We start from the raw sequence: 26,656 nt of genomic DNA, 5'->3' as shown, positions 1-26,656 counted from the left end.
GGATTTACTCCCCAGGAAATGCCTATAAAAGCAGCAGTGTTCTACCTACTTCTAGACTTGGTGTACTTTGAGAGACTGTGTTGTTTTTTGCCCTTTTTTTATACTTGCTATGTCCGGACGTGGCAAACAAGGAGGTAAGGCGCGAGCAAAGGCCAAGTCTCGTTCTTCGCGGGCGGGGCTCCAGTTCCCGGTGGGTAGAGTCCATCGTCTACTACGTAAGGGCAATTACGCCGAGCGTGTAGGCGCTGGGGCCCCGGTGTATCTGGCGGCGGTGTTGGAGTACCTGACGGCCGAGATCTTGGAGCTGGCGGGCAACGCGGCGCGCGACAACAAGAAGACCCGTATCATCCCGCGCCATTTACAGCTGGCCATCCGCAACGACGAGGAGCTCAACAAGCTGCTGGGTCGTGTGACCATCGCTCAGGGTGGTGTGCTGCCTAACATCCAGGCGGTGCTGCTGCCAAAGAAAACCGAGAGTCACCATAAGGCCAAGGGCAAGTAATTGGACTGAGACCTGAGTTTCCGGAAGTGCTTTCAAACCCAAAGGCTCTTTTCAGAGCCCCCACTATTTCAAAAGAAGAGCTGGTATCACTGTATTTGTAAAAAAAGCAAAAAAGGTAAGTAAAATTTTTACGAAAGCTAAAGCATTACAAGAAAATTACCTTTTATTTTTACAAAAGGTTCAAAGTATAAAGTAAGTTGATTAAGGCCTGATTCACAAAGTAGTTACGCATTTCTGATAGTGAGGTGATATATGGCTTTGGAAGGTAAGGCCTAAAGGTTTAATTGGTCTCGGTAAACTTGTTTTGACATTACTTGGATGATGAGAGCAAATGTGCCGAGCAAGATGGGCAGAGCTGCTCAGACGCCTCGCTCTGCAATGAACCCTTCATGTCCTTAAGTAAGGAAATCAGGGTCTCCGGTTAACTTTCAAACTACCGTTTGAAACAAAAGCACGTGTTTAGAAAGGGGCTTCTGAAAAGCTGCCTGGAGTTAACATGTGGTAGCTTAGAACAGACAATCTAGACTTGAATTGTGTCTTCTCCCCCATTTACAAATTGATATTTGGGGCTAATTTCTAACCTAGTAGTTTTGTATGTAAGGTGGATTGTGTGCTATTCTTAAGTCGTGTCTGACTTGCGACCCCATGGCCTGCAGCGTGCCAGGCACCTCTGTCCAAGGAATTCTCCAGGCAAGAATGCTAGAGTGGGTGGCCATTGCCTTCTCCAGGAACCCTAGATTAGTGCCTGAATGAGAAGGTTCAAGTTTCTAGGTTCCCAACGCAGCCCTTAAAGGGTTAGAGCAGGACTGTAGTCTTCCCCAAAATAGTTGACTACTGTTGCTGCTGCTGCTGCTGCTGCTGCTGATGATGATGATGATGAGTCGCTTCAGTCGTGTCCGACTCTGTGCGACCCCATAGACGGCAGCCCACCAGGCTCCCCAGTCCCTGGGATTCTCCAGGCAAGAACACTGGAGTGGGTTGCCATTTCCTTCTCCAATGCATGAAAGTGAAAAGTGAAAGTGAAGTCGCTCAGTCGTGTCCGACTCTTTGCGACCCCATGGACAGTAACCTGCACCAGGCTTCTCCGTCCATAGGATTTTCTAGGGAAGAGTACTGGAGGGGGTTGCCATTTCCTTCTCCAAGAAATCTTACCGACCCAGGAATCGAACCCAGGTCTCCCACATTGATAGACGCTTTACCGTCTGAGCTACCAGGGGACCTAGCACTGTACAAAAATCCCTAGGATCCTCTTTTCCAGGATTGAGTCTCATAAAGTATTTTGGATGACTCAATTTGTACTTAAAGGAGTAGACAAGGAGGCTGAGTACGCCAAAATGTGGGACCTAGGCAGCCTAGGGAGACGCACCCACACTCAAACACTCCTGAGGCTTCACTGAAGCGTTTTGCATGGAAATCAGTTGGTTTGGAGCATTCAAATCCAGATGTGTGGGGACAGATCATCTAAACAGTAGCTGGTTCCCCTGGACACACCTTCCTCTTAACTTTGACACAGACATCCTGCAGTCTTGGAGCTTCCATCCCGCTCTTCCCCTCCTCCTGAGCTACCCACCCCACCCCCACCCCCCAGCCCCACCCCCAGCCTGGCCTTGAAACCACTAACCAAAGACCTGGCTAGTGTATGGGTGTTTGGTGAAGGCAAAGTGGCAGAAAAAGAAATGAGCATCTTGATGACCACGCATTAAAACCTCCCAGGTTTTTAATGATAGCCAGACTGAAAATCCGTTTGGGGAAAGTCCAACCTCAGGTAGGGGTACCCTAAGAGGACTGTGTTCTTTCTGCCCAACAATACCTTTATGTTGGAGAACTTGGATTCTTAGGTTGGAATTGCTTTATATAAACTTTGGGATACTTTTCGTTAACTTGCCAGCTTGCCAGCTCCAACACTTAACTAGGTGTGTGACCTCAACTTCCTGCGTCCATTTTTTCCTGTATGCCTTTTCTTGTGATGAAAAGATGGGCTCAGCAGTATGAGTTCTGACATTAGAATGCAGGGGGCTCAAGAGTAATAACCAAAACTTACTAAGCACTTATGTGTGTCACTGTTGGTCCAGCATATTAGTTTAACCCAACAATCCTAGAGATAAGTACTATTTATTCCTATCCCAATTTTAAAGAGAAAGGGAACGGAAGAGTACATAAACAACTTGTCTAAGCCCCAAAGTCAGGAAGCCAGTACTTCTAATCACTGGCTATTTTATAACCAATGGCTCTCTAGGAGATTATCAGAATTATGAAAAGAGTAAAACTCAATAATACATAAAGGATTTAACTTTGCCCACATACCAAGTGTTACTAATTTCATCCTAATTTCTTGAGAATTTTAAGACAAAGAGGAGAGGTGATCGTCCTGGAATATACATTCTGGAAGGGAGGTTAATCTTCAGAATGTGTGACCCACACTTGTTATTTTTCACACAGCACTTTTATTTTTTCCTACATTTTTTCAAATTTATTTTTAATTGGAGGATGATTGCTTTACAAAGCCACACATTTCTGTGTTATCCAATACACATTTAGTATGTGACAAGTGAAACAAGGGCACAAGTGGAAAGATGGTTTGGTAAAAAACCATAGGACTTGATAAGGTAATTTATTGTGGTAAATGAAGAAAGGAATTAGAGAAGACTTAAATTCTCCCCTCTGGATTCCAATAACAAAATTTTGTATTGGACTATTTAAGAGTGAATGATACAGTGTATTAATTTTCTGTATTTCATCAAAACCTCCTTTTGGTCAAGGATCCCATCTTGTTAAATTGTTGATAGCATAGACCCTGGCATACAATAAACACTTGATAATGACACTGAGAAAATGTTGAGCTGGGTCAGAGGCTGAGCCATTAGGAAGCACCTAATAAAGGGCTAGAATACTAGAGGGTCAGTTTATTACCAGAGGTGACATTAATTACACACAGACTAACAGGCTGGTAATAACATCTTCTCTTACCAGTAGAAAACTCATTCTGAAAAATTCAGTTTGCATTGGCCACTTATTTTGAGAGCTTCAAAGAAACAGAGAAGGTGTCATTTGACAAGCTGTTACCTAAGAGACACTGTTAAGAGGCCATTCCCCAACCAGAGAACATTCCTCACTGTTCAGGCCTAGCTTCTCCTCTCCAACATAGTTTTGTGCCTCCAACTTTGAAATGTCACTGTTTATATCCAAAAGCCCTAGTTACCACTTGGGGAAATTCTCTAGTGGGCAATAAACTCTCAGTAGCTTTCTTTGGTTTCCAGCCCTTGAGTAGGTTTCCATCTACCATGCCTCAAGGGTCCTGGAGAGGACCATTTAAATTGGGGCAAGTTGATGAGAATGGTAAACCTATGCCTTGCAATTACTGAAGACATCTAGGCACTAGGGACAAAAGTTTATCTCAGAGATTTATTGAGACGTGAGATTGAGACAGAATCATCATTCAGTTATATAGGATATTCTGAACTCTACAGATCAGTTTAATACAACACAATCAGTTACAAAATCTTGTTTAAAATTTCCAAATAATCTGTACAGCAATATCCTCCCTTTACTCCATCTGTCAGCCATTCACTTTCTATTTTTTAAATGTATCATGTGAGCTCTTTTTTTACAAGTGTGGTACATCTTATAATCACTTGTAAAAAATAATTGTATGTATTTTAAAATTAGAAGCAGGTTATCTTTTAAGGGTTTGTTATTTGTTGAACTCAATTATAAATATTCCTGTTAAGCATAATGCATGTGGGTTATTAGAAGACATTAGAAATTTAATTGAGGGTTTCCCATACATACTAAAATTAAGAATCAGGGCTCATATATGTAGCTCCAGAATTCTTCCCTCTCTTTCTTACTTCAGCACCTTGATCTTGTAGCAAACTAACATTAGCATCATCAGGAGATCTACCAAAAGGCAGATATAGTCTATATTTAAACCCAGAAAACTGTATCATTAATAAGTAGACAAATTTATGAAAAAACTTAATAAGCATTATCAGTATAGCACCAATAGAAATTGGTAAGTCACATTACCCATACCTTTAATACATATCTTAATTTATTCACCATACTCCTTTCCATGTCCTGAAGAGTCATCCATGACCACCTCTAGCCTCAGTCTACCTACCTGACTTCATTACATCTCTCTGTCCAGCTACACTGGTCTCTCTTCCACCTGCCAGGCTCCTTGGTACTTCAAGACACTTGTACTGTTGATCTCATTCTCTGCAATGCCCATCCTCTGATTTTTTTGGTGAGCTCGTTCTCTTCTCCAGACAGACCTATCTGAAATTGATCTAGCCAGATGGATTAATGATCTAATGTAAAATAGAAATGCTAAATGAAATTTTAGGGAAGATTTTTTATAACCTCAGTTTGTACATGTGTGTTTTGAGGGGGAGGTGTCATTATTAAGCCATCCAGGAAACACAAATGCCATATAGGAAGGTACACAGACAACATAAGATAAAAATAAAGATGCAATATACCATAAAGAGAGTACAAAACAAGCAGTACATCGAAATAAAGGATTTGCAAAACATCATACACAAAAGGTTAATGACTTTAATTTACAAGGAACAGCTGCAAACTGCTAAGAAAAGCGCAAACAATAATAGAAAAGAAATATTAAACAGGATATTGTATGCTGCTGCTGCTGCTAAGTCGCTTCACTCGTGTCCGACTCTTGTGCGACCCCATAGACGACAGCCCACCAGGCTTCCCCCTCCCTGGGATTCTCCAGGGAAGAACACTGGAGTGGGTTGCCATTTCCGTCTCCAATGCATGAAAGTGAAAAGTGAAAGTGAAGTCGCTCAGTTGTGTCCAACTCTAGCGACCTCATGGACTGCAGCCTACCAGGCTCCTCCGTCCATGGGATCTTCCAGGCAAAAGTACTGGAGTGGGGTGCCATTGCCTTCTCCGAGGATACTGTATACATTTTATCAAATTCAAATAGAGAATGCATATGAGAAAAAACAAACCAATATATATAGAAGTGTTCACTTTCCTAGAAGTTAGGTTATGCATATCAGAGCAACAAAGGAATAGCATTTCTCACCTATGGATGTTGTTGTTATTCTTTAGTTGTTAAGCTGTGTCCGACTCTTTGTGACTCCGTGGACTATACCCTGCCAAGCTCCTCGGTCCATGGGATTTCCCAGGCAAGAATACTGGAGTGGGTTGCTATTTCTTTCCCCAGAGGATCTTTTTGACTCAGGGATTGAACATGGGTCTCCTACATTTGCAGGTGGATTCTTCACTGCTGAACCATGAGGGAAGCCCTTCACCTATGGATAGACAAGCCCGAAAACTAGTAAGACTTAGGATGATAAGGGTGAGAAAGGATTGCCACAGTTGTATAATCTCTTGAGAAAATTTCCTGGCAATATATATTAAAATTTATTAAGATACACTCAACCCTTCGCAAAGCAAAGCAGTATTAGATAGATAAGTAAATAAATAAGAAAAAAAAAAGAAAGAAACTAGAGAAGAGAGGGTGTCTCCCATCTAGAAATAAAAGCCCCATTATGTGAGGTTATATAAGGAGAGATCATTACCTTCTGTAAACATCTGTGTGTCAAGTGTTAAAAGAAGCATGTGTAGAGTAACCTCAAATATAAAAAGTAAAATAAACAAAGTAACCTCTGTTTATTTCTCACTCCAAGTTACTTTCTTTGAATCATCCTGTTGAGAGCCTTTAAAATACAGTCTAAGATTGTCTTTATAACATCCCATGTTGTTTGCCTTTCCCCAGTAGACTGTTCCATGAAGGGGAGCATGGCATGTAGACATCCCAACTTCTCAGAGAGGGCCTGGGACTCAACTCTCTGGTGAGTGAACCAGGGAATGGATGCTGCACCCCAGAAAGCACACTCAGAGCCCAGAAAGGACATGGTTATTTCTGTTTCTATATAAAAATATCTGCCCAGTAACCATTGTTACATAAGGGCGACACCACCCTTATGGCAGAAAGTGAAGATAAACTAAAGAGCCTCTTGATGAAAGTAAGAGTGAAAAAGTTGGCTTAAAACATTCATAAAACTAAGATCACGGCATCTGGTCCCATCACTTCATGGCAAGTAGATGAGGAAACAATGGAAAGAGTGACAGACTTTATTTTTCAGGAGCTCCAAAATCACTGCAGATAGTGACTGCAGCCATGAAATTAAAAGACACTTGCTCCTTGGAAGAAAAGTTATGACCAACCTAGACAGCATATTAAAAAGCAGAGACATTACTTTTCCAAAAGAGGTCCATCTAGTCAAACATAAGGTTTTTCCAGTAGTCATATATGGATGTCAGAGTTGGAGTATAAAGACAGCTGTGAAGAAGAGAAGTCGCTCAGCCGTGTCCGATTCTTTGCAACCCCATGGACTGTAGCCGACCAGGCTCCTCCGTCCATGGGATTTTCCAGGCATGAATACTGGAGTGAGTTGCCATTTCCTTCTCCAGGGGATCTTCCTGACCCAGGGATCGAACCCGGGTCTCCCGCATTGTAGGCAGACGCTTTACCGTCCAAGCTTCCAGGGAAGCCAGCTGAGGGCCCAAGAATTGATGCTTTTGAACTGTGGTGTTGGAGAAGACTCTTGAGAGTCCCTTGGACTGCAATGAGATCCAACCAGTCCACCCTAAAGGAAATTAGTCCTGAATATTCATTGGAAGGACTGATGCAGAAGCTGAAACTCCAATACTTTGGCCACCTGATGCATAGAACTGACTCATTTGAAAAGACCCTGATGCTGGGAAAGATTGAAGGTGGGACAAGAAGGGGACAACAGAGGATGAGATTGTTGGGTGGCATCACTGACTCAATGGACGAGAGTTTGAGTAAACTCCGGGAGTTGGTGATAGAAAGGGAGGCCTGGTGTGCTGCAGTCCATGAGGTCGCAGACATGACTGAGTCAGACATGACTGAGCAACTGAACTGAAATGAACCATTGTTAATACATTTCCCACTGCCCTACACAGCTACTAGGGCTGCAGTGAAACTTGGAAACACCGTATGCTGCATTTGTTTTCCATACTCTACCTTCTTCCAGAGGTTTCTGCACTAACCTCATCAGACAATGTCTTCTGATAACTCTTAGTGGCCCTGTGCTTAGTTGCTCCGTTGTGTCCGACTCTTTGTGACACCATGGACTGTAGCCTGCCAGGCTTCCCTGTCCATGTGGATTCTCCAGGCAAGAACACTGGAGTGGGTTGCCATGCCCTCCTCCAGGGGATCTTCCCAACCCAGGGATCCAACCCAAGTCTCCCCCATTGCAGTCAGATGCTTTATGGTCTGAGCCATTGGTTTGTTTTCTCTGCTGGCCAATATGATTTATAGAAGAATCTTCTTTAATGCCCTATTGGGTCTATGGTTACTAAATGTTTGTTTAGAATAATGGAAAGAAAAGGAGCACTCAGCTGGCGTATGTGCCCAAGTCAATGCTGTTTCATTCCTTACAATGCCTGCTCAGCACATAGGGGCACCTCAGAGCCTTTTACATTCTAATACTGGGATTATCCAGTTAACACGATTTTCTATGGAGAGAGTTTGTTGAAAAATTCTATCATACATCTCCATATCCTAGCCCATCATCCCAAATAATAGATACTCAGGAAATACTCTGAGTGAATACTCCGGATTAATGTGTTGGCAACAGAACTTCTATCTGCACAGAAACAGATCATTAATATGCAAGGATTTGTGAGTTTATTCCTAGGTGATGAAACTTTTTAACCACCAACGGTTTTAAATTCCATTTGCTACATTTGGAGGGAGATACATGACTGATTCTTGAGCTACTCTGTCCAATATAGGCCACAGGCCACATGTGACATTTTAAATTTAAATAAAATGAAATTTTAAAAAAATTCAGGTCCTCAATTGCACTAAGCATATTTCAAGTTGCTGGTGGTTTCTGCTTTGAACAGCAAAGATATAGAACATGTCTGTCAGTGCAAAAAGTTCTGTTTGTAACACCAGGCTAGGGACTTCTTGTCCCTCTGGGCTGATATGCTCAAGTGCACTTAACCAGTTTCCTCCTAGTAGCATCTAGGGATATGGTTGCCAGATAAAATATAGGATGCTCAGTTAAATTTGAATATCAGTTAATTAACAAATAATTGTTTTACTATAAGTATGCCCCCACATATTGTATGGGACACGCTATGCTGGATTCCCTGGTGGCTCAGTGGTAAAGAATCCACTTGCCAATGCAGGAGGTGCGGGTTCGATCCCTGGATCAGGAATATCTCCTGGAGAAGGAAATGGCAACCCACTGAAGTAGTCTTGCTTGGAAAATCCCATGGACAGAATCATCTAGGGGCTTATAGTTCTTGGGGTCACAAAGAGTTAGACACCACTTACAGACTAAACAACAACAACCACACATATTATAGTACAACAAAAATTGTTGTTTATCTTCAATTCAGATTTAACTGGGCATATTGTATTTTTATTAGCCAATCTAGACAGCATATTAAAAAGCAGAGACATCACTTTGCTAACAAAGGTCCCTCTAGTCAAAGCTGTGGTTTTTCCAGTAGTCATGTATGGATGTGAGAGTTGGACTATAAAGAAAGCTGAGCACCAAACAACTGATGCTTTTGAACTGTGGTGTTGGAGAAGACTCTTGAGAGTTCCCTGGACTGCAAGGAGATCCAACCAGTCCATCCTAAAGGAGATCAACCCTGGGTGGAAGGACTGATGTTAAAGCTGAAACTCCAATACTTTGGCCATATGATGTGAAGAGCTGACTCATTTGAAAAGACCGTGATGCTGGGAAAGATTGAGGGCAGGAGGAAAAGGGGAAGACAGAGGATGAGATGGTTGGATGGCATCACCAACTCAATGGACATGAGTTTGGGTAGATTCCTGGAGTTGGTGATAGACAAGGAGGCCTGGCGCACTGCTGCAGCTCATGCGGCTGCAGAGTCGGACACGACTGAGTGACTGAACTGAACTCAACTGAACTGATTAGCCAAATCTGGCAACTCTATCTGAAGAGCAAAATTAGAGCATCTTCCCAGGGATGCTGTGTCCTCTTACCACAGGGAGTGTGTATGTGAGGAAATGAGGTGGCACTAGTTGTAAAGAACCCGCCTGCCAATGCATGAGACATAAGAGACGTGGGTTTGATCCCTGGTTTCGGAAGATCCCCTGGTGGAAGGCTTGACGACCAACTCCAGTATTCTTTCCTGGAGAATCCCATGGACAGAGGAGACTGGGGGGCTACAGTCCATAGGGTCACAAAAAGTCGGATAAGACAGAAGTGACTTAGCATGCACAATACTCAGAAAGAATAGAACCAGTTATGAGGAAACAGGTTGGTACATTTTTCTGCATATGTTGAGGAAGGTTAAGAAAGAAGTTCCCAAATACATTTACTTTGGTTTCTTCTCTTCCCTTAGGTTTCAAAAGCTTCTTGTTACAAAGAGATGCCTCGATCCAGAGTGTCTGTCAAACTCATCAATGCTCAGAAATAAATGGATTGGTGTCAGTGTTCTGATATCACTGATTGATCCTGCACGTGCAAAATTTTTTCTATTAAAAACTTACTCTGGGTTTCTTTCATTGTGTGTACTGTGTGTCTTGGGGATAAGGAGAGTGAAAGGGGAGGGATGGGAACTATTATTGTGGAGAAGCTATCTTTGGTACAAAATGTATCTAATTTCTTGAATAAGTAATACATTTTAAAAATTATCTATTTATTTGGCTTTGCCAGCTTTTAGTTGCAGAACACAGGTTTAGTTGCAGCATGTGGGATCTGGGCTCTTTAAAGTGGCTCAGATGATAAAGAATCTGTCTGCAATGCAGGAGACCAGGGTTTGATCCCTGGGTCAGGAAGATGCTCTGGAGAAAGAAATGGTAACGCACTCTAGTATTCTTGCCTGGAACATCCCATGGATGGAGGAACCTGACAGGCTACAGTCTGTGGGGTAGCAAAGAATGGAACACAACTTAGTGACTTCACTTTCTTTCTTTCATGTGGGATCTTGCTCCCTGACCAGGGATTAAACCCAGGGCCCCTGCAATGTGAGCCCACAGTCTTAGCCAATGGATCACCAGGATACATTGAGAGGGTCCAAAGGAATTGAAATAACCAGGCATATGTTGAGAATCCACTCCTTTACTGGATTGCCCCACTGCCCCCTAAGTAACATTATTCTCCTTATATATTTGCCTGTTGTTAATTCATGCCGATATGAGTCAAGCGAGAATGTATTTTTTCTTTCCCCTTATCTCCAACTTTCGTTCTTAAAACATAGCTGACTGATACAGTTGCTCTTTTCTCTAACAGTATATCTTGGAAAACTTTCCAAATGTGAACACAGAGGGTACTGTGCATTGTCTAATGTTTTTGTACTTTGGGGATGCCTCACCGTTTATGTAACCTGTCCTCTGTTGGTAGGCACACAAAACAATACTGAAATAACAAACCCTGCTTTCCAGCAAAATGGAAATTGTTCTAATATTCTGCTGGGATGGTGGAAAACGATCAGAAATTCAAGGACTTAAGGTTCTTATCTTTAAAAACTGTGGCCTTAGTCAAGTTCATTTTGAACCCCAGCTTCTTCATCTGTAAAATGGAGGTAATATGTGCCTTAAGTAACTATGAGAATGAAAAAATTGTTTGGAACTCTAAAGAACAGCACAAATAACATTATTTAATTTTTCAACACCACTTATTTTGTGAGAGCTGTATATAAAATATTGGAATAGGAACAGGCTCCCCAAATTCCAGCCTGGCATGAAGAAATGAAATATGATACCAAGAGGGAAGAAGAGTTTCATTAACTACCTGGTTCAATGGCCATTTCCTTACACAGGAGTTAGAAGGCACATCTTCTCAATCTGCCTTCTCCTTTGCCCCTTCTGCTCTTTCCTCTGCAGTCAAGGTCTGGTTTTAACCATATCTCTGCTACTCTAAAGTCTGTGCATTTGGGGCTGGAGGCTTGGATGGTCCATGCTGTATTGCTAGCTGTAGTCTGACATTGCCTAGCATATTCTAGTCACTCAAGAAATAGCTGATGAATTCATAAGGCTGGATTAATAGAAGGCCACACCCAGCTTCATCTTTTAAAAATCCCTATACAATAAGCCTGTACAAAGTGATATGTCTGTGCATACATATATAACCACATGTATGTACACATAACACAGACCTGCAGTGAGATATTCTGAAAAGAAATGGGAGTTTGGAAGAAAAAATATCTTGGTCTGTATTCCAGCTCCGTCGTTTCTCAAGTTTCTGACTGGGGGTGTGTCATCTGCCATCCCTGAAAAACCAGGCTTTTCATCTGTACAATGGGATAATAGCACCTCCCAGGGTTTTGAAAAGCCAATCAAACAGAGAGCACATGAGAAATCACTTTGTTCCTTGTAAAACCTCATATAAACATGTGAAAACTTATGTAAAGATAGAAGTACGTATAGAAATAATCTACCACCTTCACCTGTTGATCTATTCACAGGGTGGGAAGTCAGAGAGGATGTCAGGATTTCCAAGTCTGCATATGCTGGCTTCCACCTGCAGAGATTAAAGTGACTGCGGTTGTGATAAACCAGAGTGCTACTTGCTTCTGGCAGCCACTGCCCCATGGTCCCATGGTCGGAGGAAGCTTCCAGAGGAGTGGACCTGGCAGACATGGTTTCGAAATGGTAATACATGCACCTTCTCACCTCCCACCAGGTCTATTTCAGATACAGAAGCAGCCCCAGTGGATTGGGTGGGCATTTCAAACTCAGCTGAGCCACCTTTGCAAGAGTAGAGACTCCTAAAACAGGGATGCTTCAAACTGCCTGCTCCATTTTTTGGCTCAATTTAACTCCCTGGATATGGAGAATCACATCTTATGGGTACCTAAGCAACTTTGGCAGAGAAAAGAACATGTGGAAATCCATTAAGGAAAAGGGGCCCTAGACACACTGCCTCTGTGAAAGGAAAAAATAAATGAAGTTCAGTTCAGTTGCTCAGTCGTGTCCAACTCTTTGTGACCCCATGAACCACAGCACACCAGGCCTCCCTGTCCATCACCAACTCCTGCAGTCCACCCAAACCCATGTCCATTGAGTCGGTGAAGCCATCCAACCATCTCATCCTCTGTGGTCCCCTTTTCCACCTGCCCTCAATCTTTCCCAGCATCAGGGTCTTTTCAAATGAGTCAGCTCTTCGCATCAGGTGGCCAAAATACTGGAGTTTCAGCTTCAACATCAGTCCTACCAATGAACACCCAGGAGTGATCTCCTTTAGGATGGACTGGTTGGATCTCCTTGCAGTCCAAGGGACTCTCAAGAGTCTTCTCCAACAGCACAGTTCAAAAACATCAGTGCTTCAACACTCAGCTTTCTTTATGGTCCAACTCTTACATCCATACATGACCACTGGAAAAACCATAGCCTTGACTACATGGACCTTTGTTGACAAAGTAATGTCTCTGCTTTTGAATATGCTGTCTAGGTTGGTCATAACTTTCCTTCCAAGGAGTAAGTGTCTTTTAATTTCATGGCTGCAATCACCATCTGCAGTGATTTTGGAGCCCAGAAAAATAAAGTCAGCCACTGTTTGCACTGTTTCCGCATCTATTTGCCATGAAGTGATGGGACCAGATGCCATGATCTTAGTTTTCTGAATGTTGAACTTTAAGCCAACTTTTTGACTCTCCTCTTTCACCTTCATCAAGAGGCTCTTTAGTTCTTCTTCACTTTCTGCCATAAGGGTGGTGTCATCTGCATATCTGAGGTTGGGAAGAGCACAAAAGGAAACTTCAAGTTTCCCTTAATTCAGTCCTTCAGGCTGTGAATTTAGAGATTGGGGCCCTTGGTCTCTGTGCAGCCACAAAACATATCAGTGGTTTGTAGACATCCACTCACTGCCCTCAACATCTTCAACTCTCAGGCTTCCAGTGGAAAATCTACATGTCATTTTGAACTTTCCTTGCTTTCTATTCTGTGTTCAGTGTAACCTCAGTAACCTGGAATTGGCCATAGTGGGAGTATTTATATGCCAATAATTAGCAAATACTACAAATAAATATTTAAGGAGTTTTCCTGGAGCACCAGTTGTTAAACATTTACCAGCACGTCACTGCCTTAAACATCCTTCATTTCTACCCCGTAAATGTACTTTCATACTTCTCATCCCTCTCTTTGTCTATGTCTCTGTCTCATCCACACACATTGGCTCACACTGTTGTTCTGTTTTCCTACCTAAAAGGGTTCTGTTTGTTGTTGTTGTTGTTCAGTCATTAGGTCATGTCCAATCTGCCAGACTCCTCTGTCCATGGAGTTTTCCAGGCAAGAACACTGGAGTGGGTTGCCATTTCCTTCTCCAGGTGATCTTCCCAACCCTGGGATCGAACCCACATCTCCTGCATTGGCAGGTGAATTCTTTACCACTGAGCCACCTGGGAAGCCCCCAGAGTTCTGTGTCACATCCCAAATGAGCCCCATGTCCCCAGGCTGATTTAATTCCCGCAGTCATATGATCCACAGCTACCATGGATATTCCTGCATTGCTTCCCATCTGTTGACTTTGTATATCGACTTTCCAAGTTTTATGAGAAAGCCTGGAAAACTTTTTGCCCCCAGCCTAACTCACCTCACCCCTCACTTCCTTCAGGCTTTTGCTCAAATGTCACCTTCTCAGTGGGACCCTCCTTAAATTTCCTCCTACTCCCAGACCGGAGAGATGCCTGCTGGGAGGGCAACCATCTTCTGGCAGATGGTGATGCTGGGAGGGTGGACTGTCAGTACAGCCTGGCTAGGAATACCATGAGCAAAGGCAGGGCTGTTTAACCAGTGACCCCAGGGGCTGCCTCTGGTTGCTTGGCAATGAATTGGGAACAATGGTTGCTTCTCTCCCCGTGGGAGAATCAGCCAATGTTCCCAGGTGCTAGGAGGCTGGCGTTCCCAGCTGACACCCACACAGAAAATGTTTCTTCTCCTCATGCAAGTCTGTTCTCACGCTCCCTCTATGAACAGGAACAGCACAGACACTGGGGCCCCTTCTGGAGCACAGCCGCTCTGTGCATCAGGCTGTTCCCTTCCCTGACACGTGAGTCAGAGCTGCAGAAACAGGCACCATGCATCGGCTGACTTCTGCCCATGAGTTCCAGCAGACACAAGCCACACTGTGCCTGCCGACCAGAAGTAGGAAGACCTGTTAGGAGGAGTTAATGACCTCTAAGGGTGGTGGTCAGTGGAAAGGAGTGTATCTGCACAGCTTACATTAACAGCTAAGGTTGCACTTTTTAATCACTATTCTAACCCACTTGAGTTTCATCTTCCCAAACGCTCTCCATGAAAACTACAAACCATCAGCTTTTTCTGAAAATTTTCACTTAACCCTTTGTATTTCCCCCCATCCTTTCTTTTGTCTGATCTTTTCCCTGTCTCTTTCCTCTCTATCTAGCATTAACTACCTTCTAAGAAGCACTTTTTTAAAGTACCTTGTTTTCACACTAAGTGGTCTGTGCTGAAATATGTAGAGACTCTCCCACCGCCACTCTCCACGAATGCCCCAGTGGGACCCAGTCACGAAAGAAATACAAGCTCAGCTGGGGTTTCCAGTGGTGGCATCTGTGTTTTGTTGTTGGAGAGCGGTCCTCTGGCTCCATCAGTAGGAACCATCCTGCTTAGATGGCACCTGTGACACAGAAGCTATGCCTCAGGATCAGACAAATATTCATTGTTATCCAAATTTACTGCTAGCTGTCTAAACTAGAGTTGGATTGGTTGGAATGTGGTTTCTACCTCATTTCATTAGATTATAATGCTCACTCTATAAATAAAATAAGGCACTAACTTTATTTAATCACAGATTACCTAACTTGCTGAGTACATACATGTTTCTGGTAAAATGGATGGATGGGGGAGGTGTGCCAATGAGAATAAGACACACAGAGCTGAATCAGCTTCATGGTGTTACTGGGAAGGCAAATGAGAGAATATAGGTAAAGATCTCAGAAGAGTGCCCAACACAAAGACATCTCTAAAAGAGGTAGTTGTTGTTTGCTGCTGTTGTCATAACAATAATTATCTAATTACACAATGAAACCAGTGCTCTAGTAGCCCAAAGAGCTAAAAACTGTCTTTTGAAGGCTCTGATTTCATTTGGTTACTTATTACTCCAATTTTATATTGTTCTTTGGTCTTTAACTAAAAAACTGCCCTTGTCTCACCAACATTTAGTGTCTCCCATTGGTCACATTTACTGGAAGCCTAAAGAGCAATGGAGCCTGGGAAATGTAGTTTCTAGTGACAGACAGCAGCTTCAGAGGTTAAACAGGAGAATGAAAGAGACAAGAAGAAATTCAAACAAATATTTCTGCAAATCTGATGCCTGTACATTAAACTTCGTATCTGCACTCAACCATAGGCACACTTCCATCTTTAAGTGCAGAAAGGATCAGAAATATAAAATTTTTTATTTAAAATTTTATTTTAAACATTTTAGGTGAGTTATGATATTCTGAGAAAGAAAGAAGTGGTGGATACAATTTTAAGAAAGCAAGAAGGCATTTGATTTTAAACAATTTTCTCTTTTTTATTTGTACTTAACACAAATGAAATGACTGCAACTTTGAAGACTGGTTGTTTTGAGTTCAGGAACAGTGTGAGATAAGAATAAAAACATTGATTTGGCTATCCATCAAGTCTCTGCTTTTCAACACTGTGCAACCTTGAGCAAATTATTGTCCCTTTTCAGCTTCCTTGTCTGGAAAACAGAACCAATGATGATCACCCAACTCAGAGGACAGAAGTGAAGGTTAAGTGGGAACAATGGGCTTGGTACGTATGTTGGTGCCATGCGTGCTGTCACTCAGTTGTGCCTGACTCTTTGCGACCCCATGGACTATAACCTGCCAGACTTCTTTGTCCACGGAATTTTCCAGGCAAGAATACTGGAGTGAGTTTCTATTTCCTACTCCAGGGGATCTTCCTGGTACATAACAGACACTAAAAATGATGCCTTCTCTTCCCTTTATTTCCCCTTTTATGTCTTTGGTTTATCCCTCCCTGTGATAGGGGCAGAGTAAATGGACAAAGTAGGTGATTAAATAGTTGATCCCACTATTGGACTATAAATAGAGGAAATATAGGAGACCCCTGCAAGTTAATGATTACTCAGCAAAGCAGGCTTTCTTAACCACAAAACCAAGCAGGCTTGCTTAGGAACAAAATCAGGCAACAGAAGCATAGGGATATGTCCCAAACAATAAAACAATGGTGGAATGAGACCCACATCCTGCCCAGTGAGATCAATAAGTTAATGATCCCTAGGACATACCCCCTGAACACATTAAAAAATTATAATAATAATTTTTAGACAAGTTTGACCATGTATGGACAAAGGAAAAAAAAAAAACTCCCCTGCTCAACCTGGAGCGGAAGCTGATGATGGAAACGTGACGTCTACTCAAGAAAGACAAAGAAGTTCTTCTCCCTCCCTCCCCATCCCACGTTTCCTTTGATTATAAAACTGTAGCCCAGGAAGTCTTTGGGGCACAGGACCTCCTTACCCACCCGCTTGGGCCACCAGCCTCACAAGTAAATCAATTCTTATCTATCACTTTGCCTCTCACTGAATTCTTTTCTGCACCAATACAGAAAGGACTGTGGTACTGGAGCTCTTTGGAGCCCCTGAAAAGATACCCATCTGTTTCATCTGGATTATCTGTTACCTATTGTTGCATCCAGACTTAGCAGCTTCAGGATGTGAGCTCAGGTAATCTGGGTTCTCTGGATCTCTCACATCTCTCATTTAGGATGTGGCCAGGCCCACAGTCATCTCAAAGCTCAGTGTGGTATTGATCCACTTGCAACACCCATGCACATGGGTGTTGGCTGGACTCAGTTCCTCAAGGGCTCTTAGAAGTCCTCAAGTTCTTTGTTGGTTGTTTCTTGTCATGTGGCAGCTCATTACTTGGCAACTGACTTTCCTCTGAGGAAATGTGCAAGTGAGAGAGTGCAAGTGGGAGCCCAAGATAGAAGCCACAACCCTTTGGAAACTAATCTCAAAAATGACACATCATAGCTTTTGACATATTCTATTTGTCAGAAACAAGTCACCAGATCAGCACACACTCAAGAACAGGAAGATAACCCAGGAGTATGAACCCTCCAAAACAGGGATCACTGGGGTTCTGTCAGAGGATCTGGGTATCACACCTGATTAAAAGAAAGTGAAACTGTCTTCTTGATCCAGAGTGTTTAAAAGTGGAAGTGTACCTGTGATTGAGTGCAGATGCAGTGTCTCTTGCTCAGACATCAGATTTGCAGAAATACTGGTTTGAATTTCTGATTGTTTTCCATCATTTGCCTGTTTTCCCTCCAAGTCGGCTGTATGTCAGGGGAAACTACAATGCCCAGGCTCCCTTGCTCACCTGGAAGTGGTAGTGTGGCCGAGCGGTCTAAGGCGCTGGATTAAGGCTCCAGTCTCTTCGGGGATGTGGGTTTGAATCCCACTGCTGCCAGTATTTTTAGGACTTCCCTGTAGCTCAAATGATAAAGAACCTGACTGCGATGCAAAAGACCAGGCTTCCATCCCTGAGTTGGAAAGTTGCTCTGGCGAAGGGAATGGCAATCCACTCCACTATTTTTGCCTGGAGACTCCCACAGACAGAGAAGCCTGGTGGGCCACAGTCTGTGGAATTGCAAAGAGTCGGACACGACTGAGCGACTAACACACACAAGCACAATGAAGGCCATATGTGAAGAGCCCACAGCTGACATTATTGGTTTCCCTGGTGGCTCAGATGGTAAAGCGTCTGCTTGCAATGCAGAAGACCCTGGTCCAGTCCCTGGGTCGGAAAAATCCCTTGGAGAAGGAAGTGGCAATCCACTCCAGTACCTGTGTCTGCAAAATCCCATGGACAGAGAAGCCTGGTAGGTTACAGTCCATGTGGTCACAAAGACTCGGACACGAGTGAGTGACTTCACTTTCTTTCTTGCTCACTGGTTTCCAATAGACTTGACCAATGGGAAGGACTGATAGAACATGTTGGTGAGACCAAGATATTTCTCCCCTTCTTGCTTTGCTTCCTGGGAAAACCCTGGAATTTCTCCTTCCTGAGATCCAGCCTCCTGATCCTGTATGGCTGCTAGAGTGTATAGCTCTCCACTAGAGAGCTGATCTCTTGGTGGTCTCAGCTCCTATCTCACCAGCCTGTGTCATTTCAGCTTCACTGGGGAGTCCATCCCAACTCTGGCCCTTGGAAAAGTGGCAACTTCTTGCTGCTGCTTATTTTTGGTTACTCCTCAAGGCAGTGGCAACCCACTCCGGTACTCTTGCCTGGAAAATCCCATGAACGGAGAGGCCTGGTGGGCTGCAGTCCATGGGGTCGCTAGGAGTCGGACATGACTGAGCGACTTCACTTTCACTTTTCACTTTCGCGCATTGGAGAAGGAAATGGAAACCCACTCCAGTGTTCTTGCCTGGAGAATCCCAGGGACGGAGAGCCTGGTGGGCTGCCGTCTATGGGGTCGCACAGAGTCGGATACGACTGAAGCGACTTAGCAGATTAGCAGCATCTTTCTTCTGGTTTCTTAACTCTTTCATGATCTGTTTATCTAATTACTGCTATTAGATTCCTCCTATGTGAACCCCTAGAACAGTTTTTTAACTGGACTGTACTAATAGAGTGACAGACAGTGGGGCTGAACCCAACTGATAAACATTGGTCTTTCCTGAGCAACTCGTATACGGAGCTGTGTTTTCAGCATTTTCTAAAATGTTTGCGGTACCCAGTATCTGCCCTGGGATATCTATCTGGGAAAGATAGAAGGCAGGAGGAGAAGGGGACAACAGAGGACAAGATGGTTGGATGGCATCACCAACTCAATAGACATGAGTTTGAGCAAACTCCAGGAGATGGTGGACAAAGAAGCCTGATATGCTGTAGTCCATGTGGTTGCAAAGAGTTGAACACGACTGAGTAACTGGACAAGAACAAAAATATCTGTCCTAGCGCTCACACTGCTGGCTCTATGGAGGGTGTTTTTTTTCAGGATGCAGCTTCACCACTGTAGGCTCAAGATTCATATTTTACAAAGGGAGAACCTTTATGACATCTGTGCTCTCTTAAACCCCTGAATATTAAGGGCTCCAGAATTTCTCCATAGGGAAATTTTAAGAACCACATTTTGGTTGGGAAGTGTGTGAAAGTAAAAGTGAAATCGCTCAGTCGTGGTCGACTCTTTGCGACCCCGTGGACTGTTGCCCACCAGGCTCCTCTGTCCATGGGATTCTCCAGGCAAGTATACTGGAGTGGGTTGCCATTTCCTTCTCCAGGGGATCTTGCCAGCCCAGGGATCAAACCCAGGTCTCCCGCATTGCAGGCAGATACTTTAACCTCTGAGCCACCAGGGAAGTATATGGAAACACTTTATGTGAGACCAGTATTGGGTGAAAGGAGTAGAAAAGAAAAAAAATCTAAAAGCCTGAATTGTCCACATCACAGAAGCGGTGGGTCATTGATGGAAACTAAAGGGGAAGCTGATGGCTTGTGGTGAATGGTGTTGGATTCATTATCTCCGAAGAAGATTTAGCTTCGGGACCAGGGACCAGGCTTGATCACTCAAGAGCTTTTGTATAGCAGAGTTTTATTAAAGTATAAAACAGGACAGAGAAAGCTTCTGACATAGACATCAGAAGGGGGACAGAGAGTGCCCCCTCACTAGTCTTAGCAAGGGAGTTACATACTTTTTAAATTGTTTAATAAACAAACAAAAAAAAATCTCAAGGTTGTAAAGATCTTACACTCCCACAATTTACATTTTAAGATGACAAGATTAGAACTAATAGCAAGATTGGGCTTCCCAGGTGGCTCAGATGGTAAAGTGACTGCCTGCAATGCCAGAGACCTGGGTTCGATCCCTGGGTCAGGAAAATCACCTGGAGAAGGAAATGGCAACCCACTTCAGTACTCTTGCCTGGACAATTCCATGGATGGAGGAGCCTGGTAGGCTACAGCCCATAGTGTCTCACCACTGAGCGACTTCACTTTCACTTTCATCAGACCCACTCCCATAATATACATTTTAACAGGATTAGTCAGAAGGTTCTCAAAGAGAAACATGTCCTCAAACAGGATACATTGTTGTTATATAATCCTTCAGATCAGTTCAGTCGCTCAGTTGTGTCTGACTCTTTGCCCCATGAATCCCAGCACGCCAGGCCTCCCTGTTCATCACCAACTCCCAGAGTTCACTCAAACTCAACGTCCATCAAGTCGGTGATGCCATCCAGCCATCTCATCCTCTGTCGTCCCCTTCTCCTCCTGCCCCCAATCCCTCCCAGCATCAGAGTCTTTTCCAATGAGTCAACTCTTCACATGAGGTGGCCAAAGTACTAGAGTTTCAGCTTTAGCATCATTCCTTCCAAAGAACACCCAGGGCTGATCTCCTTCAGAATGGGCTGGTTGGATCTCCTTGCAGTCCAAGGGACTCTCAAGAGTCTTCTCCAACACCACAGTTCAAAAGCATCAATTCTTCGGCGCTCAGCCTTCTTCACAGTCCAACTCTCACATCCATACATGACCACAGGAAAAACCATAGCCTTGACTAGACAAACCTTTGTTGGCAAAGTAATGTCTCTGCTTTTTAATATGCTGTCTAGGTTGGTCATAACTTTCCTTCCAAGGAGTAAGCGTCTTTTAATTTCATGGCTGCAGTCACCATCTGTAGTGATTTTGGAGCCCAGAAAAATCAAGTCTGACACTGTTTCCACTGTTTCCCCATCTATTTCCCATGAAGTGATGGGACCAGATGCATGATCTTAGTTTTCTGAATGTTGAGCTTTAAGCCAACTTTTTCACTCTCCACTTTCACTTTCATCAAGAGGCTTTTTAGTTCCTCTTCACTTTCTGCCATAAGGGTGGTGTCATCTGCATATAATCCTTAGTACAGAGTTTAAACTGAGTTGTTTTGTTGGGTAATCATCAGCTCCTGGATTAAAGGAAAAAAAAGTTTGTCCTTTTCTCCTCCTTGAGAACTCCAGACCCCTTGCTCCTCCTCGAGAGCCCCAGACCCCTTGCTCCTCCTTGGGGACCCCAGACTTCTTATCAACCTGCCTAGGAATTGACTCTCTCAAAGCTACTGTGGATTATGCTATGACTTCATAAACTATGCTGTCCTACAAATTGTTCCCTGTTTCCTACTGCATCCCCCTTTCTTTCTACCCCAACCCAAACCTCAAGAATACTCGGTTTGCAACTTTAAGAAATTTACTAAATTCTATTTCTCATGTTTCTTTCTACACCACCCCAAACCTAAAGCACTAAAGAATAGTGCTTAGAAATAAAACTTTAAAATATGAAAATAAAATTTCACTGTATGTGGTATAAAACCAATTTATAAAGGATGATGGAATTAGTCAATGGAATTATCTCACCAAGAGAAGAAACAGCAAGGTGTCTCTTAGTTTAAGAGACAGCATTGTCTCTTAGTTTAAGTTCCTGGGCAAGTTGCTTAATGTCTTTGGATGCAATTTTGTCTTTTGGAAAATGGTGATAATAATAACACATAAGGTTATCATAAGAATTAAGTGACTAAGCATTTGTAAAGTGCTTAGAACAGTGCCTACCACATTGTATTTTCTCTATGGTAAACTTTATAAGTATGTTGTAATATTCTAAACTGTAACTGACTATATTGATATTGTAACTGTCATAAATTATACTGGAATATCTTGATTACTGTAAGTCTGGAAAATTCACATAAAAGCAAGTATGAGAAAAAGAAGATTGGTGATTCCCTAGAAAAAGAAGAGTTTGTAGAATGGTAACTTGTTCAGTGTTTCTTTTCCACAAAACACTGTACACAAGGGTCCTCAGGGTGGTGGAACTGACTGATTGGGAGACTACTGCCGGATGAAAATACAGTCCATGGGGTCACAAAGAGTCGGACATGACTGAACGACTAAGGACAGCACACAGCACAGACCAGAAAGTAAACACACCTCTGACAAACTAATTGACGTCATGGCTTACAAACTCAATTCAGGGGAGCTTAGGTTGGTTAATAGATAAAAGGTAATACATAGGGTTGTTTACTATGTCTCAGTGTTATAAACACTTCAAAAACACTTTATCAAATCTTAAGGTACTCCTACTGATTAATTGTTGTGTCAGTTAGATTCTGCTAGATTAGATAACAAACAAACCCCAAAACATGGTGGATAACAACAGCAAAGGTTATTTTAGGTTCACATTGTATATATATATATTTTTTATAGATCAGCTGTGGCTCTGCTCCACATTTTATTCATGGAGGGACCCAGACTTAAAGAAAATGACATAAAGAGATCTCACTGCTTGTAAAGATTCTGCTGGTATGTGGATCCACCTCACTTCTACTCACATTTTATCAACCAAAGCAACTCCCATGGTGATGACTGATATTGAGGCGATATATTCCTCACAGGGGGAGGCCTATTATAAATCCATATCAGTGGGCAAGGATGTATAATCCTCCCCAAAAGGGCAGCAAAATATTGGGAGTAAAAGTGAAATCTACTGTACTACCCTCATCCAGATTTTAAATATGAGAAACAGAATTTAGTAAATGTCTTAAAGTTGCAAACCGAGTAAGTGCTAGAATTGGGGTCTGAAATGAAGTTGTTTGTCTCCAGGACAGTGATAGCCAGAGAGTCCAACATGGCCCTGGAAATTCTCATCTGATATGCAGCCACTTGTGCATACAACTAAACTAAATAGGACTGACCTATGGAAGTAAGAGAATATTGTGATTTCTGAAGTTTTGTCATAAAAGATAGTATGACTTCAATTTTGCCCTCTCTTGGATCACTCATTCTTGTGGAAGCCAGCTGTGATGGACTGAGCCCTCAAGCAGCTCAGTAAACAGGTACATGTGCCCAGGAACTGAGGCCTTTTGCCAACAGACAATACTGACTTGCTAGCCATGTAAGCCATGTGAGAACTGGCTTTCCTATTCTCAATCAAGTTTTCAGGTGATCTTCCAAAATAAATATGACTCCAGTCTAATCAGAGATCTCATATCAAAACCAACCGGTTAAGTCACCCCCAAATTTCTGACCCATGGAAACTGTGTGAGATAATACATGCTTGTTATTATTTTAAACTATTAAATTCTGGGATAGCATATCGTGTAGCAATAGAGAACTATACAAGAATGTGTCTAATTGTCATGCCAAACTGCAGCTAGTTATGAATTAACAATCCTCTGTAAATGGATAAACCTTACATTTACAAGCCAGCAAGTGCATGAAGTTAGGGAGAATGGGGAGGGAATGTAAAAGGATGGTGAGGAAATAATAGGAAGAGGTACAGATAAAGACAGAAAAGTAAAGAACAGAGAAAACATACACCGGCCTAAATGCAATCTGTTCTTGTTCATTGAACCATCTCTTTTGAAAACATCAGCAGCATCTTTGAATAAATAGATAGTGAAGGGATTAATTAGGAAAGTGACTTTGAGTCCAATATTAAGGTTAATGGAAAGGTAGTTACTATCAATGAAGTCATTCTTTCTCACAGGGTCCTGTTTCTAGACAGGAAGAGCTTGCCAGGATTAAGATATCTGTGTTTTGATTCAAGAGTATATATGTAAACACTTATGTTTGATATTCTTAAGCTCTTCTGGACCAAGAAAGGATACAAATCCTCCATCCCATCCCCAAATCCAAACTACTCTACACTTGGAACTTCTGCAGGGACATTTTCCCTCCAGGTACCATAGAATTCCCTTTCTGGCAGTCCAGGGGTGAGTCACTAACCTGTCTCAGGCTTTCATTTTAAAACAATGATGGGTTCCTGGAGTTTCCATATGCTTTAACATCCAAATTAAGTTTAGAAGCATTTATTAGATTGACTCCATATTTTTTGTTTTGGTTTTTATTGATTTACTCAGCCTTAGGCCAGTGTAGAACAATTTAACTCTGAGTTTAAAGTGTAAAATGTGTGTGGGTTTGTGTATAATGCAATATATATATAAGAATTGAAATGTATACATATTCTACAAGATAGAGATTAAGACCACCTTTTAAACTACACCTTCAATCTGCTGACTGAGACCTATTATTTATGAAATCAACTTCTTTCGTTGTGATCATCTTTACTGAACTTAAATAAAGAAAAGAGGAGAGGGAATAGATGAGAAGAATAAACAGCAGAGCAAATTTCATTTAAAAGGAATATCTATTACTTCCTCAAAAGCTCAGTTAGGGCAAGCATGAGTACACTAAGTGTGACTATATAATGAAAAATGTGTTTTTTAATGTAGGTTATAGTCAAAAAGAGTTCTTAAAAAAATAAGTAACTGGCCAGCTAATAACTTTTGAAAGTAAACTGAAACCATTATTGTTTAGGTTACAAAGCACTGAAAACTTAGTGACCTCAAATAACAACCATTTTATTATACCCATAGATTCTTCAAATCAAGATTTCATATTGAGCAGAGTGAAGTTGGCTTCTCTCTATGCCATGATATTTGGGACTTCAGCTGAGAAGACTTGACCACGGGAAGCTGGAAACAGCTGGAGATTCAGAAGAACACTACTCCTTAAACTAGGATGGTTCAAAGATTACAGAGACTAACCAGCGTATCCAAATGTCATCTCCACAGATAGATTGGCTTTCTCACTACATGGGGCCCACAGAATCACTGAAATTCAGAGATGGATAGTTCAGAGATCAAAGCCTGAGGGTTCCAGCAAATAAGGCAGACAATGCACTGCTTTTTAAGACCTGGCCATGAAAGTCCCACAGCTTCCCTTCCTCCACACTCTATTGGAGTAAGCTGCCACAAGGTCATTCAGATTCAAGGGGACCAGAATTAAATTTGATAGAGGAGTGAATGTGGGTCAGGAGAAATTGTTGTGACCATTTTTGAGAAATTAAACCTGCTATATTGTATAACCACAAGAATGTCCATGAGTGGTAGACTAGATAAATAAATACATTGGTGCACAGGTAAAAATGGAATATTCAAAGGCAGTGCATATCAGCAAACTAGAACTCTCTGCATCAGTATAACACAGAGGGATGATCTTACTCAGGGATAAAAGCAAAATACTCCAGATATGACTTTGCATATGTACATTTCAAAATCAGGACAAGCTAAACCATATTGTTTATGAATACATATATAAGTGAAAAATCTATAAATAAAAAAACAAGTATATAATTTCAGTGAAAGTCCAGATAAAGAGCAGAAAGAGGAGAGATAACACCTAGATGTCTAGAAACTCAGCATCCATTTTTTTTTTTTTTAAATAAGCATGTTGTTTGCTAACAGTAAAGTCAGATAGAAACTTTGAAAAACTGTTAAAAGTTTGGACACAAGAATAAAAGCCATCTATGTTTCCACCCCTTGGCAAATCTGTGCCACATTCAGGTGTATTTCTCCCTTCTATGAAAAGAGTTATAACATGGTGAGATACAGAAATCTTTTCTTAGGAAACTTTTTATTTTGAACTAATTTTAGATTTACAAGAAAGTTGCAAGAATAGTTTTTTTTTTTTTAAGTTTCCTTATATCCCTCAACTGGCTTCCCCTGATGTTAATGTCTTACATAACCATTGTACAGTTTTGGAGAATAGGAAATGGACATTGGTGCAATATTGCTAACTAAACTTTAGACTATATTCAATTTCACAGATTTTTCCACCAAGTTCTTGTTCTATTCTAGGGTCTTATTCAGGATCTCACATTGAATTTACTTAATGTTTGTCCTTAGTCTCTTCCTGTCTATAATTCCTTAGTCTGTCCTTTCCTTTTATGCACTTCACATTTTTGGAGTATTGATGATCATTATTTTGTTTTTCTAGTTTTTGTTTTGTTTTGTTTACTGTCTGAATTGGGTGTTCATTGTTGCAGGTGGGCTTCTCATTGTTGGTGGCTTCTCTTGTTGAGCATGGGCTCTAGGTGCTTGGCTCAGTAGTTGTGGTGCACAAGCTTAGTTGCCCAGTGGCCTGTGGGTTTTTCCAGGATCAGGGATTGAACCCAAATCCCCTGCACTGGCAGGTAAATTCAGCCTCTTGAACACCAAGGAAGCCCTGATTAATTATCTCTTAAAACATTCCTTGGTTCGAATTTGTCTACTTTTCTCATCCTGCATTTTGCCAGGAAATATCACAAAAACGATGAAGTATCCTTCTCAATGCAAGGAGTTCATGATGTTGATGTGTCTACTAC

At 42.1% G+C, this 26,656-nt stretch overlaps 1 protein-coding gene and 1 non-coding gene across 6 annotated transcripts; both read left to right on the top strand.

Moving 5' to 3' along the window:
• The first annotated feature begins 41 nt into the window (after positions 1-41).
• Positions 42-12,447, top strand: H2AC6 (H2A clustered histone 6). Of its 5 annotated transcripts, XM_070778301.1 has the most exons (5): positions 42-617; positions 5,579-5,655; positions 5,742-5,807; positions 6,249-6,324; positions 9,890-10,052. In XM_070778301.1, the coding sequence occupies exon 1, from the start codon at positions 110-112 to the stop codon at positions 500-502; it is 393 nt and encodes a 130-aa protein (XP_070634402.1). In that variant the 5' UTR covers positions 42-109; the 3' UTR covers positions 503-617; positions 5,579-5,655; positions 5,742-5,807; positions 6,249-6,324; positions 9,890-10,052. The 5 variants fall into 5 exon arrangements, with proteins under 5 accessions (XP_070634402.1, XP_070634403.1, XP_019841100.1 ...); XM_070778302.1 differs by lacking the exons at positions 5,579-5,655; positions 5,742-5,807 and having other exon boundaries at positions 6,252-6,324; XM_019985541.2 differs by lacking the exons at positions 5,579-5,655; positions 5,742-5,807.
• Positions 12,448-17,874: 5,427 nt separating this feature from the next.
• On the top strand, positions 17,875-17,956 carry TRNAL-AAG (transfer RNA leucine (anticodon AAG)). The gene has a single exon. It is a non-coding gene; the product is annotated as a tRNA-Leu (tRNA).
• The last annotated feature ends 8,700 nt before the right edge of the window (positions 17,957-26,656 follow it).

The sequence above is a fragment of the Bos indicus genome, chromosome 23 (assembly GCF_029378745.1).
Source record: "Bos indicus isolate NIAB-ARS_2022 breed Sahiwal x Tharparkar chromosome 23, NIAB-ARS_B.indTharparkar_mat_pri_1.0, whole genome shotgun sequence".
NCBI lineage: Eukaryota > Metazoa > Chordata > Mammalia > Artiodactyla > Bovidae > Bos > Bos indicus.
The sequence above is the reverse complement of the archived record's forward strand: the minus strand, read 5'-3'. Positions and strand labels throughout refer to the sequence as shown.